At 40.5% G+C, this 12,153-nt stretch overlaps 1 protein-coding gene and 1 long non-coding RNA gene across 2 annotated transcripts in view; one reads left to right on the top strand and one right to left on the bottom strand.

The window, feature by feature from the left end:
* On the top strand, positions 1-7,548 carry arl13a (ADP-ribosylation factor-like 13A). The gene is made up of 10 exons (XM_028589603.1): positions 1-72; positions 3,263-3,379; positions 4,703-4,773; positions 4,878-5,130; positions 5,768-5,873; positions 5,974-6,179; positions 6,281-6,389; positions 6,726-6,996; positions 7,084-7,200; positions 7,310-7,548. Exons 1-10 carry the CDS (start codon positions 50-52, stop codon positions 7,363-7,365), a joined length of 1,329 nt encoding a protein of 442 aa, XP_028445404.1. The 5' UTR covers positions 1-49; the 3' UTR covers positions 7,366-7,548.
* Positions 4,814-12,153, bottom strand: part of LOC114562917 (uncharacterized) — a 12,593-nt gene continuing 5,253 nt past the window's right edge. Inside the window, exons 2-4 of the long non-coding RNA XR_003693554.1 lie at positions 7,170-7,255; positions 5,954-6,111; positions 4,814-5,042 (exon numbers count right to left, since the gene is read on the bottom strand). This is a non-coding gene — a long non-coding RNA (uncharacterized LOC114562917). The remainder of the gene's footprint in view (positions 5,043-5,953; positions 6,112-7,169; positions 7,256-12,153) is intronic.

A 12,153-nucleotide genomic window follows, 5' to 3' on the forward strand; every position in this document is an offset into this window, starting at 1 on the left:
GGAGACATGAGGAAGTGGAAGATGGAAACCTTATTACTGAGCACCAGGCATGTGCACTGTTTTACTAATCAGGTCAGTGAAATGGAACACTGTTTCAAATCTCAATCAATCTTTGTCTTGAACTATCTTTAAAGGGATACTTCAACATTTTGGGAAATATGAATTTACTTGCTTGCATAGTTATCTTAGCGTAAAGACTGGACGCAGGGGAAAAGTTAGCCTGGCCCTGTCAAAATGTAACAAAATCCACCTACCAGCACATCTAAAGCTCACTATATATAACAGTTTAGATCGTGTTTGTTTTACCCATACAAAAAAGTGTAAAATAACAAAAATCTCCCAAAATATTGAACTATTGCTTTAATTTTACTGTAATGTATCATAGCAGAAGCTGTGTAGTCCGACCAACTGTAACACAGATTACAATATCAGCAGTTGAGGGTCTTTGCATGTTTGCAATGTGAACAGGAGCAGATGGGGTGTGGTCCTCAGCTGCTGCTGTTTTTGCTGTGTGTGTGTGTGTGTGTGTGTGTGTGTGTGTGTGTGTGTGTGTGTGTGTGTGTGTGTGTGTGTCAGTGTCAGCTGACGCAGGGCTATGGTCAGAGTCTAGGACGAGTCTACTCAGCAGAGGAGGGCAGAACCTGATTGGTTGTTAGTTTAATGACATAATGAGATGAGGCCTGCAAACAAACCATTGCTCCAGGTCTCTGAAAGCTGTCACTTGACATTTATAATTTCATTATATCAGCAGAAGATCTTCTCCATAGTCCATTGTCCATTTTCTTTACATATTCCTATATTACATTAAGATATTAAATAATCTGTGGTGTGGATTGGTGTGTTTAGAGGCTGCAAATCAAAAACATCTATGCTCATCTGTGAGTAGACTAAGATTTAACTGCAGCAATTAATCTTAGCATGTCAAGAACTTTAAAATAGAGCCATTCTTTTATTTACTGAGACTAAAAGGTGCACAGCAGCAGTGAAAAAAAGATGATGTGAATATGAGGCCATCTAGTGGCTAATGCTGCATTACAGAATGTGTTGGACCTTCTTCATGATTGTCTGAATACCATTATTTAATGTGTTGATCCTCTGTACATTTTAGTGAACCACTGTTGCACCTGGAACTTAATATTTAAAGTCAGATAATTATATTGATTTATTTTCAATTTCATTTGTGTATGAAATGGGTCTATTATAAATAAACTTGACTTTCCTTGTAAAATGCATTGTCATCTGAAATATAATCTTGTTTTTCCTCTTTATTATCCACACTGAATAGCATTTTATTTATGTATGTCCTTTTAGTTTATTTGACAGGAACGTATCCCATTAATCAACAGGAAAACAAGTGTAAATGAGCCAGAGTTAGCCTAAATGGCTAATTTGTATCTGTTTTCCCTGGCCAGAAGTTAAAAATGCACCATAAGAATAGCTTTATCTTTAAACATTCATATCCATGACATTATATGTATTAAACATGTATACAATAAATATATAAACACAGTAACATGTTAGTTAGCTACAATCCATATGATGTGTACTCCACATCTAATCTGATCAACCTGATGTACCTCACAAGAAAAAATTGCTTTGGTTCCAATTATACCTGAAAACTTGTCTCACGTACATGGTAGTGGGACACCACCTAACAATCACCATAGTTATGATGTCATTATGTCCCAGAGTGACTAAAGTGCATGCTATCACTTTCAGGAGATCACAGCACGTCACAGATCACACCACAAGACACATTTCATTCTCCGGGACGGATATATGCACCTTCGTTTAGTTTACCTAAAGAAGAACCACGCCATCCAATGGGATTAGCAGTTGGTTTAGAGGGCTCTGGGATTGGTTGAAATACCAACACAACATTTCCCAGGTTGTACCTCCTGCATGGGGTGACTAAAGGCTTACCGTGAGCCTGATTAGTTTTGTAGCTGGTGGGTACAAGATGTTATTAGAGAGGAGCACCCAAACAAATGCATGGACATAGACTTACTTCTGTAAGTATTCTTTAAATTTCTCCTATCTTATCAAGCTTTGCAAATGTTGCACCTATTACATGTGATTTAGTCAGTCAGTGGTATCAGGCACTGATCATTTAGTGTCCACTGAGTTTGAAATGCTTTGTTTTAATCTGATGATTCACTGCATTTTACCACCCATGTGTACTAACCATTCATTGTCTGTATGAATTTAAACTGGTGCGCTGTTATGCATCGTGTTTTTTAGTTATTTAAGTTATTACAGATATAGTAACAAAAATAGAGTATTTCTATTAGTGATAAACATAAAGTAATCTACTGTAGGTCTCCTGTGGGTTTATTGTTTACATCAACAGGTTTTTCATGGCTATTATTACTGCGCATTGGGATTTTTATGGCACTTTACTGGGTACTATTGTGTTTAATATTACAATTTCTCATTTTATTTTTGCGTTTTGATATCACTAAAATCAACATCTATCTATTTACAAAGTATGGACCAGAAAAACATCTCAGTAAACTAAACTACTAAAATGATAAAACTTTTATATTGCGCACACATTTCATGTTTTGTTTTTTTTATTCCACAAAGCAAACACATACATACATACTGACACAGCTCACAACATGCACTTTTAGTACTGTGGACGGATGGTTTCTTTGAATTGACACTCTGCTATAAATGTCTAAAATGCGGCGATTTCAGATACCTGCGTAAAACATGGAATACATCCTCACCGTCTTTTACAGCCAAACCAATTATGGGTCAGCTTGTTAACAACACTGTAAAAGCAGGCTGTTCTAAACTGGCTTTAGCAGATTATGGAGCCTAAACAGAGGCACTGGACAAAGCACACCTGCTGCTGTGTGTGTATTACAAGACTTTACAGGAGCACTCAGTTTCCTACACATGGCAGAAAGCTTTTACAGGGCTCACACATCATCATTGATTATTGATTCAAGAAACTAAAGAAAACAAGCTTTGGAATGAAAGTGAGCTAAGAGATGCTAAGACAGCGTATTTAAGATTCTGGGGCGGTAGAGAGAGAGACATGGCAGTCAAATCATTGCCTGGATGTCTGACCATCTGTAAAAGCCTCCTAAACCCACAGGATACACTTGTGTTGGCCCTGGCCATGACTCCCAGTGACTCAACCGACCGGCCCTGTTTGTGTGTGTGTGTGTGTGTGTGTGTGTGTGTGTGTGTGTGTGTGTGTGTGTGTGTGTGAGTTAAACAAGGTTATATAATGTTGACCATCTGTTTGTAGGTGCAAGTTCCAGAGAAGATGGTGGCCGCTGTGCTCACCTTGCTCACCTCAAGGAAACATGTTCAACCTGATGAGCAACTGCTGCACCTGGTTCTCCAAAATACGGGAACCAATCAGGTAACAAATACAAAAACATTTCTTGAAAAATTAAATGTATAATAAACCTCAGAAAATGTTATCAGTGATGCATGTCACGCATTTGGCAAAGCTTCTATCTTCCAAAAAATAGAAAACACAGGTTCAATCAGCCTAATCACAAAGTTAAACCTCATAGATTCACCATAACCACCAAAATCCCAGTGTTGCTGGGCTCATCGGAACTGGTTTGAAAATTATTATTTTCTTTCTTTTGGAAATAATATATTCATAATATATTCATAATATGAATGTGTATGTCATGCACAGTTCATTGATGCCACCTGACATGATTATTCTGGTTATTGCTTTAATTTACAGCTGTCAATTAAAGGTCCCATGGCATGAAAATGTCACTTTATGAGTTTTTTTTAACATTAATATGCATTCCCCCAGCCTGCCTATGGTCCCCCAGTGGCTAGAAATGGCGATAGGTGTAAACCGCGCCATGGGTATCCTGCTCTGCCTTTGAGAAAATGAAAGCTCAGATGGGCCGATCTGGAATCTCCTCCTTATGACGTCATAAGGAGCAAGGTTACCTCCCCTTTCTCTGCTTTGCCCGCCCAGAGCATTTGGCCCACCCATAAGAGAGAGACATCATGGTTTGCAAACAAGCAAAGTGGCAGTTGGTCAAGGCCACACCCCCACCCTCCACCTTGCCCCCCCTCTCTCCTCCTCAACAGCATTTAAAGCTACAGACACAGAAATGGCACATACTAATGCGTGTTTTACAGTAACCGCAGCCGAGCTGGCGAGTGAATATGTGACGTCATGAAATCGCCGTGACTATTTATACCTGCGCTGGTGGTCGCGACACTAGTTGCAGTCTTCTCCTGAACACCGGTCGCGCTAATGAGCAAAGGCTACCGACGTTGCTCTTTCTACTGGCTAGAAGAAGAAGAAAAAGGTAAACAACGGCAGAAATGGCAGCAGCATTGCCGTCAATGCTTCGAATTGATTCAATGACCTACTTCATCGGATCGAGCCTTTCATTCACCATAAAAGAACTCATCTTAACCCGGTAAGTTTACCAGAGAGACCTGCAGTCACTCTGAGAGTCCTGGCATCCGGTTGTTGGCGAACTCATTCAGGCCTCCTGTTTCCGCTTTGTCGCGCGCATTGAAAGCTCATTGTGGGACTGGCTCTAGTTGCTGTAATTCTGCAGCAAGGCTGAATTTCTGATACAGTATTAGGGGACCTTTAAGGCCTATATAAAAGCATCCAAAAAGCAGCATGTCATTGGACCTTTAAAGATATATGGTGCTCTTTTAAGTGAAATTATATACTGTGCATACTTCTTTGCAGGAAAGCGACCATTCTGGTGGTTGGTCTCGACAAAGCAGGAAAAACATCCTCCATCAGAGGAATGTTAAGAGGTAATTCAACAGTGACAGTTTTAATTGCCAATTCAACTAAAAGTGCTTAAAGCTGAAATACAACAAATTATCTACCTGTGTTTTACTTCCTGTCCTTTTTTTAGTCCCCAATGGTGTGGAAGCAGGACCCACCAATGGCTGTGTACGACATGAGCTGAGAGTGGAGAACTACCTGGTCACCTTGTTGGATGTGGGGGGCTCAGCAGAGTCGAGAGGAGCCTGGAGGGAGCTCTGTGGAGAAGCCCATGGGATCATCTTTGTGGTGGACTCTAGTGACAGGCAAAGGATAAAGGAGGTCAAGGAGGTTCTTGCTGACCAGCTGAAACAACCGAGAGTGGCAGGAAAACCCCTACTAGTGTAATTATATCATACATACATTACAAGTGTGATCAAACAGCATGTGCAGTGTTGGTGTGCCTACCTGTTCTGCCTTAATAAGAAACCTTATTTATCGATACATGTGTAGAATGTCTGTCTCAGAAAACAGAATTATACAGGCTTTAGCCCACATTGATTTTAGCTCTGTCAGGTATGCATCTACTGTGGAGACATTTGGCACTCCTGTTTGTATATTACAGGTGAAGGTTGTTGACCTTTTATTCATTTATATGAATTGTACTGTATATTTATTGCTATATGTTTGTAAATATTGTCATTTCTAATGTGCTATGGACCTTCCATTTGTGTCTATTGTGTCTATTATTATTATTATTATTAAACAGTGCCCTCTGGTGGCTGATGAGGGAAAACACTGAAATAACTAATCACTGGGTAACTGTGGCTCGATGGTGTTTTTTGCCCCCAACGGCTCCTTCCAGGCAGCGCTGCGACCGCTGCCTTCAAGGCACCTAACCCTAACCCTAACCTTAACCTTAACCCTAACCAGTGCCTCCCAACGGTGCCTTCCAGGCAACGTTGGGGGCAAAAAACACAGATAAACGTAACTGTGAAGCTAAAAGGTGAGTGACTTAGTGCTGAAACCTTTTCTTCTTAGGTTGGCTAACAAACAGGACAAAATGAACGCTTTGCTGGGAAGTGAGCTGATTGAGATTTTGTCCCTGGAGGAGCTGGTCAACCAGAGCCGCTCTCTGTGCCATATCGTAAGTGTTAAAGTTCACTAATGCAATCAGAACAAACACAAATCTCTTGTAGGAAGTGAAACTATGGATGACAGACAAACCTTTTTCCTTTCCCTCTCAGGAGCCTTGTTCAGCCTTAATGGACCTGCGACGCTGGTCGGACAGAAAGACTCTACGAGGCCTTCGCTGGTTGCTGCGTGCCGTTTGTCTGGATTACCCCGAGCTGTGTACTCGTGTAGCCCAGGACAGCAAGAGGCCTCTGGAACCAAGAGAGAGGGAAAAGACCTGGAAAACAGAGAAAGTTCGCAGAAAAACCAAGGGGGAACGGTAGGAGGAGGTTCAACATTATACATATAGTACAGATCAAGATAAACCTAAGCATGATATAATGCTTACATGTTGACCTTTCAAATGTTCTCTAACCTCAGAATGCGATCCAGCAAACCAGATCTTCGCCAGGTTCATCGGCCAAAAGAAAAGCAGAAAAATACAAAGGGTGAAGGAACGATGCAACCCATTCGAAACTTGCTGCAAAAGGTCAGGAAAATAATTTGCATCCGTTTTACACTCAGTGGCCACTTTATTGGGTACACTTGTAAAATCTAAGGCAATCAACAGCTTAGCCATAACTTCTACCTTTACAAAAGATAATAATGTTCACTTTTGATTGACACCATCAATGAGGTATTCATTTAACTATATGTTTATCATTGAGGTTGTAGTTTGCAGTGACGAAGAACTGGACTGGATTTGCAATTGAAATATGGATATGTTTTGCCAAACCATATTTTTGTATTTTGTTTGCCATGATTGTGAAGTCCTCTATAATAATGTGATTTGAAATGAATATTACAATAAATAACTGCTTTACAGGAAACCAGTCTGAAAAAGAAGACAAAGAAGAAGAAGAAGAAGCCGGTTAAGGTCCAGGAAGGTGAAAAGGATCAAGTAGAAGCAAATGAACAGGAGGAGGAAGAGGAGGGTGACGGTAACGAAGGAGAGCATGAAAACTCTAGCCACAGAGAGAAAGCCAGCAGTGCCCTGATCCCCCCGAAAAAAGGCAAACCAAAACGCAAAACAAAAGTGAAAGAAGAGACTCTGGACGTGCCAGCATCACCAGACAATGATGCGAAGCCGCTTAAAGGTTGAAATCAGTTATTGATGGCCAATATGTTTTGGTTATTAGCTGTTTAAGAATGGAAATCTAACATTTATTTTATATTATATCTAGCTAAAGGGGAAAGAAGGAAGAAGAAGACAGTTGTCAAAGTGAAAAGGAAGAACAAGATCAACACAGAGGAGATGTCTGGAGCTTACACGCAACCTGTGGACCTTTCTGCAACCTTTGGTGAGCTTCATCCACATCTTCCATCTCCAAATCGAATGCAATAACACTTTGGACGCTGAAATGAAATCACAGCTTTCATTTTTAAAAAGATGACCCTGTCTCCTGATAGATCTTTACCGAAAAGCAATACTGGCTCTGAAGGAACATCAGAATCAGGGACAGTGAGAGTCAATCTGCATCCTGAGTGTGAGGATGTGGTCCACGGCGGTTGGACACGGTGACACTTCATCACTTCAAAGGCTGACACAGAGATTCTGTTATATGTCTTCATCACTTTCTATAAACTTCAGACCTGATCCCTGAACCTTTGGAGTGAAACTGCAAATTCTAATGTATAGGGGGCACGTCTGCATAATCATGTAATGATAGAGTACTATTATTATACTATTATTATTAAAACATTACAGAAACATATATAAATAACAATGTAAACATATTTAACAACGTTAAAGATGAAATTGTGTACCTGGCCAAATTGTTAAAGGCGGTTTTGTTTGTATAAATCTATGCATTTTTGATTGTAAGGAAAACATGATTTTTGAACGTCTATTCTTTTTTTTACGGAGTTTGAATACTGTCAAAACATTAACAGAGCACCAGGCAGAGTATGGGACATTGTTGATGATAATAATATTAATAAACATTTTCTCACAACTTGCATGGAATATCTATTGTGTTTACACTGAAGCAGCAGCAACAAAACAAAGTATTTGTGCTAAAAGTTATTAAGATTTAAAAATATAACGCTGACAACAAACGAAGAACAAGATTGTTTATCTGAATGTATACACAAACAAGCTTGGTTCTGTTGTTTCCGGTCTCTAGATGGTCGAGACTTCATGCCTGACGACCTATCTTATCCTTAACCAATCGAGGCAAAGCCTAATCTCAACCATCTCGTGAGACTTTCTCAAATCTTGGGTTACCATCTATAGACACAACCGTTGTTCCCGCTCTTTTTGTCATTTCGTAGTTATTCTGTCAGAAATGTAGTGATCACAAGACATTCCTCCATGGCAGAATTTTAGTCATATTGACCTTCTTCCACAATCCACAATTTGTTTCCTATATCTGGATAAACTCTTACCAGAGGGCACAACAGATTTGAGTCTTAGTGCTGCAGCTTCTATACCGACATACTCCTTGACAAAATGCAAAAAGCAATTACACAATTGTTAAATTGACAAAAGATAAACATAAGTGGTTTGTTGATTATAAAGAGCTTTTCATGCAAATCCATCGTGGCAAATAGTTCTGTTGAAGTGTCTCCATTACTCGCTGGTATTTAAATAGTCCTACATTAATCTCATTTTGTTTCCTGGGTACCCAATGAACTTGGGGTTTGGAATTTGGAGCACTTTGGACAGTGTTGGATATTAATAAAGTGTGAATTAAACTAAATGACCGCACAATAAAGGTTGAGGAAAAAAAGTTGAGGAAAAGAGCTAGCTATAACGCTGGCTCTTCCGTGTCTACCATAGACTGTATAATATTAATGGACAAAGCATCCGGTTCGGTGAAGTGCTGCAAATGTGGAAGAAAAATGGAGATGTATTACGTACGCTCAAGTCGGTGTGACCTCAGTGTGTTTTGAGGCAGTTTTTAGGATCTCGGGGTCCCGACTGATCAGTCCGACTGCCTTTTCTAACAACGGTCGGCCGTCTGGTTAGTGTGTCAGCGCCATATGAGAAAGTGACCCACTTCTCACTTGATTTATTACCTCAGCAAACATTTTCATAGTGAGTTTATGGTCTCCATCGCCAGTTCGAAGTCTTTTGCAATACAGAATGATGTTTATTTTTTGAATTATGGTCTCGTTGATTTTAAAATCAGCGATAAAGGGTCTTTTAGGGCGTGGCTATGATGTGATTACCAGTGAAAGTGTGTAACGTAACGTAGAGTGTAAGGGCTCCTCCCTCGCTCCTCGATCTTGCCTAAAATCGTCACATACGCAACCAGGAAGGCTGCGCCCATAACGGCAAACTCGACTCATAGCAGATCTCCACAAACCAATGGGTGAGGTCACACATACTCTGTCCATTAATATTATACAATCTATGGGGTCTACTCTCCACAATAAAGGTCCAGCTTATATTCACTCAGAGCATTTTGCTAAGAGGAAACTCAATACAGAAAAAGGCATTTCTAACCTTCATAAAGAAAAGCCCATATTAAATTGCATTTTGTGCAACACTACATATCAAACAAAAGCCAGACACTATATTGTATTAAGTTTCTGTGAGCTGTAAATTCACCACTTCTAAATACACAAAGACAACTTCATCTCGGATCCGACCGGGCAAAGAGAGCAGTCTTCGTCCTCCTCACTCAGACTCACCCTCTATGCTCACCCTGGGTCCAGTTGTTTAAGAATGCTCCTAACTTATAACACTAACAACATTACCGTTGGCTAAATAGTGTTGAATTTGAAATAAAAATGATTTATGACGAGACGAGACAGCACCGCCGTCAGTGCTTTGGGGTCCTTCTGTAATTTTGGGGTACAAAGGTTCTGGAGAAAGCTACACGCAGCAATACCTCAGGGCAAGCAAACAGGCACATTTTGAATGGGCACAGTACTAGTCAGATAATAAAGAAGGAGCTATCTATCTTAAATGAAAAGTTTAACATTTTGGGAAACACTTATTTGCTTTCTTCCCAAGTGTTAGATGAGAAGGTCAATATCAATCTAATGTCTGTATGGTAAATACATAGGAATCTCATCTGGAGAACTCATTCTATTTTTATGGGTAAATATAAAGCTACTGCTAGCTCTGTTGATACATGAGCATCAAGTTTTCTGATGTGTGCATAGTTTCATTTTTGTGCGTGTATATAGGCTTACAGTGGAGAAAAACTGTAAAGTCGCCTAAACATGATCCGTGGTAAACAGCTCACAGTGCAGCACAGGTAGGCTATACGTCATCATTGCTTCTGGCTTTAATTGCGCCTTAAAGGTCAGCTGCATCAAGGTCAAAGTCAAACTTTGAGCGCAGCCCTAGGTGGCATTTTTGAGCAGTGCACCCCACCAAAGGGAGCGCTTCCTCCAAGTTGTCTTCACCGCACTCCCAATAGAAAATGAAAATCTTTGAGATTATATCTTTAAAGCAACACTATGTAACTTTTCCCGCTTCGGTCCCCCTACAGGTTGGAAACGGAATTGTCCGTTACATTACAGTGTGCAAATTTGCCAGATTGGGTCGCCTCTGATCTGTAGTTCGAATGAACTGGACAATGTAATGTAATGGACAATTCCGCTTCCAACCTGTAGGGGGACCGAAGCGGGAAAAGTTACAAAACCTTTCCGACCGGAGGGCTTTTTGCAGTTCCTAGAATATAACGTTCTTAGAACCCTTTTTTTTCTCCTGTTCCAACTGGACCAATTTGGGGATTATTAAGTTCCTCTGACCACAGTCCCTGTAACTCTTTCAGCTCCTACTTCAAGGATGGGTCTTTTCCCTTTTCCGCATAGTGGTGGTTAGATGGCTGTGATTATAATAGCCACTTTCCGACCAAGTAGTTACAGGAACGTAGTTATGGGAAAAGTCCACTTCTAAGCAGTTCTACTAACTACTCTCCCCCAAAACCGTTTTTTCCATTTGCATTCGCACTGGCCAAGTGGCCATAGGGACTATAGGAGGGGTAAGGGAGTAATTCCCGTTAATCTTATGATGGAAATGTGTTGTGATATTTAAACAAACAAACTGTCAATGGTGAAATAAAAGCTGCTTATTTACGAGAGTGGTCTGAGAGACCTCCAGCCTACAGCGGGGTTTCTGAGCAGGACTGGCCGAGCGACGCGCTAGCGGCTGGGGCAGGCGCCTGCCGACTGTCGCCTCACTTCATGGAGCTTCTCACCTCTGAAAACTTTGAAGCAAATTGTCAATTCGGCATAAAAAAATTGTCCCGTTGTTGGTCTGTCTGTACCGGAAACCCGACCCTCGCTGACCTAGGTCCCTATGCTGAAAAGGGAACAGCGAAAAGACCCTGCCCTGAAGTAGAAGCTGAAAGAGTTACAGGAACTGCAGGAACTTAAATATAGAGATGGCCTGATACCACTTTTTTGCTTCCCGATACCGATTCCGATACCTGAACTTGCGTATTGGCCGATACCGAGTACCGATCCGATACCAGTGTGTCATATATTTTATTATGTTTTAACAGTTGTATACTACTATCCCTGTATGGATGTGATATGATTTCTATCTCTGTTGTCTGTCTGGCTCAGGTTAAACTCTTTGTGAAACATGAACAAACACAAACAATGAATGCCACAGAACTTTCTTTTATTCTCCAGTTTGACAGTCAGTTATAACGGAAAAAGAACATAAATAAACTACTTTAATGTAGATTTTCTTTAGGGCTTTATTACGTGGTATCGGATCGGTGCATAAACTCCAGTACTTCCCGATACCAGCGCTTTAGGCAGTATCGGAGCCGATACCGATACTGGTATCGGTATCAGAACATCTCTACTTAAAAATCCCCAAATTGGTCCAGTCGGAACACGAGAAAAAAAAAAAAAAGAATTCTGTTCTGTTTATGTTCTAGGAACTGCAAAAATCCCTCTGGTCGGAAAGCGGCTAATAACAAAAGGTCAGTTCCTATGACCGCTTGGCCAGGGTGAATGCAAATGGAAAAAAAAACGTTTTGGGGGAAGAGTAGTTAGTAGAACGGTTTAGAAGTGGACTGTTCCTATAACTGCGTTCCTGTAACTACTTGGTCGGAAAGAAGCATTGTGTTGCTTTAATTTAGTAAAAGAAAATGGGGAAACTCATTCCAGAAGTAAAAAAATACACCTGCCATCTGCACCTCTCTAGTTTACATATTGTATCTAATTTGTTTGTTCCATACAAATTTAAAAACGTCAATTTGTAGTTTTTTGGGGAGTTGCGGGACTATTTTTGGTTGGTTGGTGCAGTGACTTACTAGAGTTTTTGCTGGTTGCTTTGC

The sequence above is a fragment of the Perca flavescens genome, chromosome 10, assembly GCF_004354835.1.
Source record: "Perca flavescens isolate YP-PL-M2 chromosome 10, PFLA_1.0, whole genome shotgun sequence".
NCBI lineage: Eukaryota > Metazoa > Chordata > Actinopteri > Perciformes > Percidae > Perca > Perca flavescens.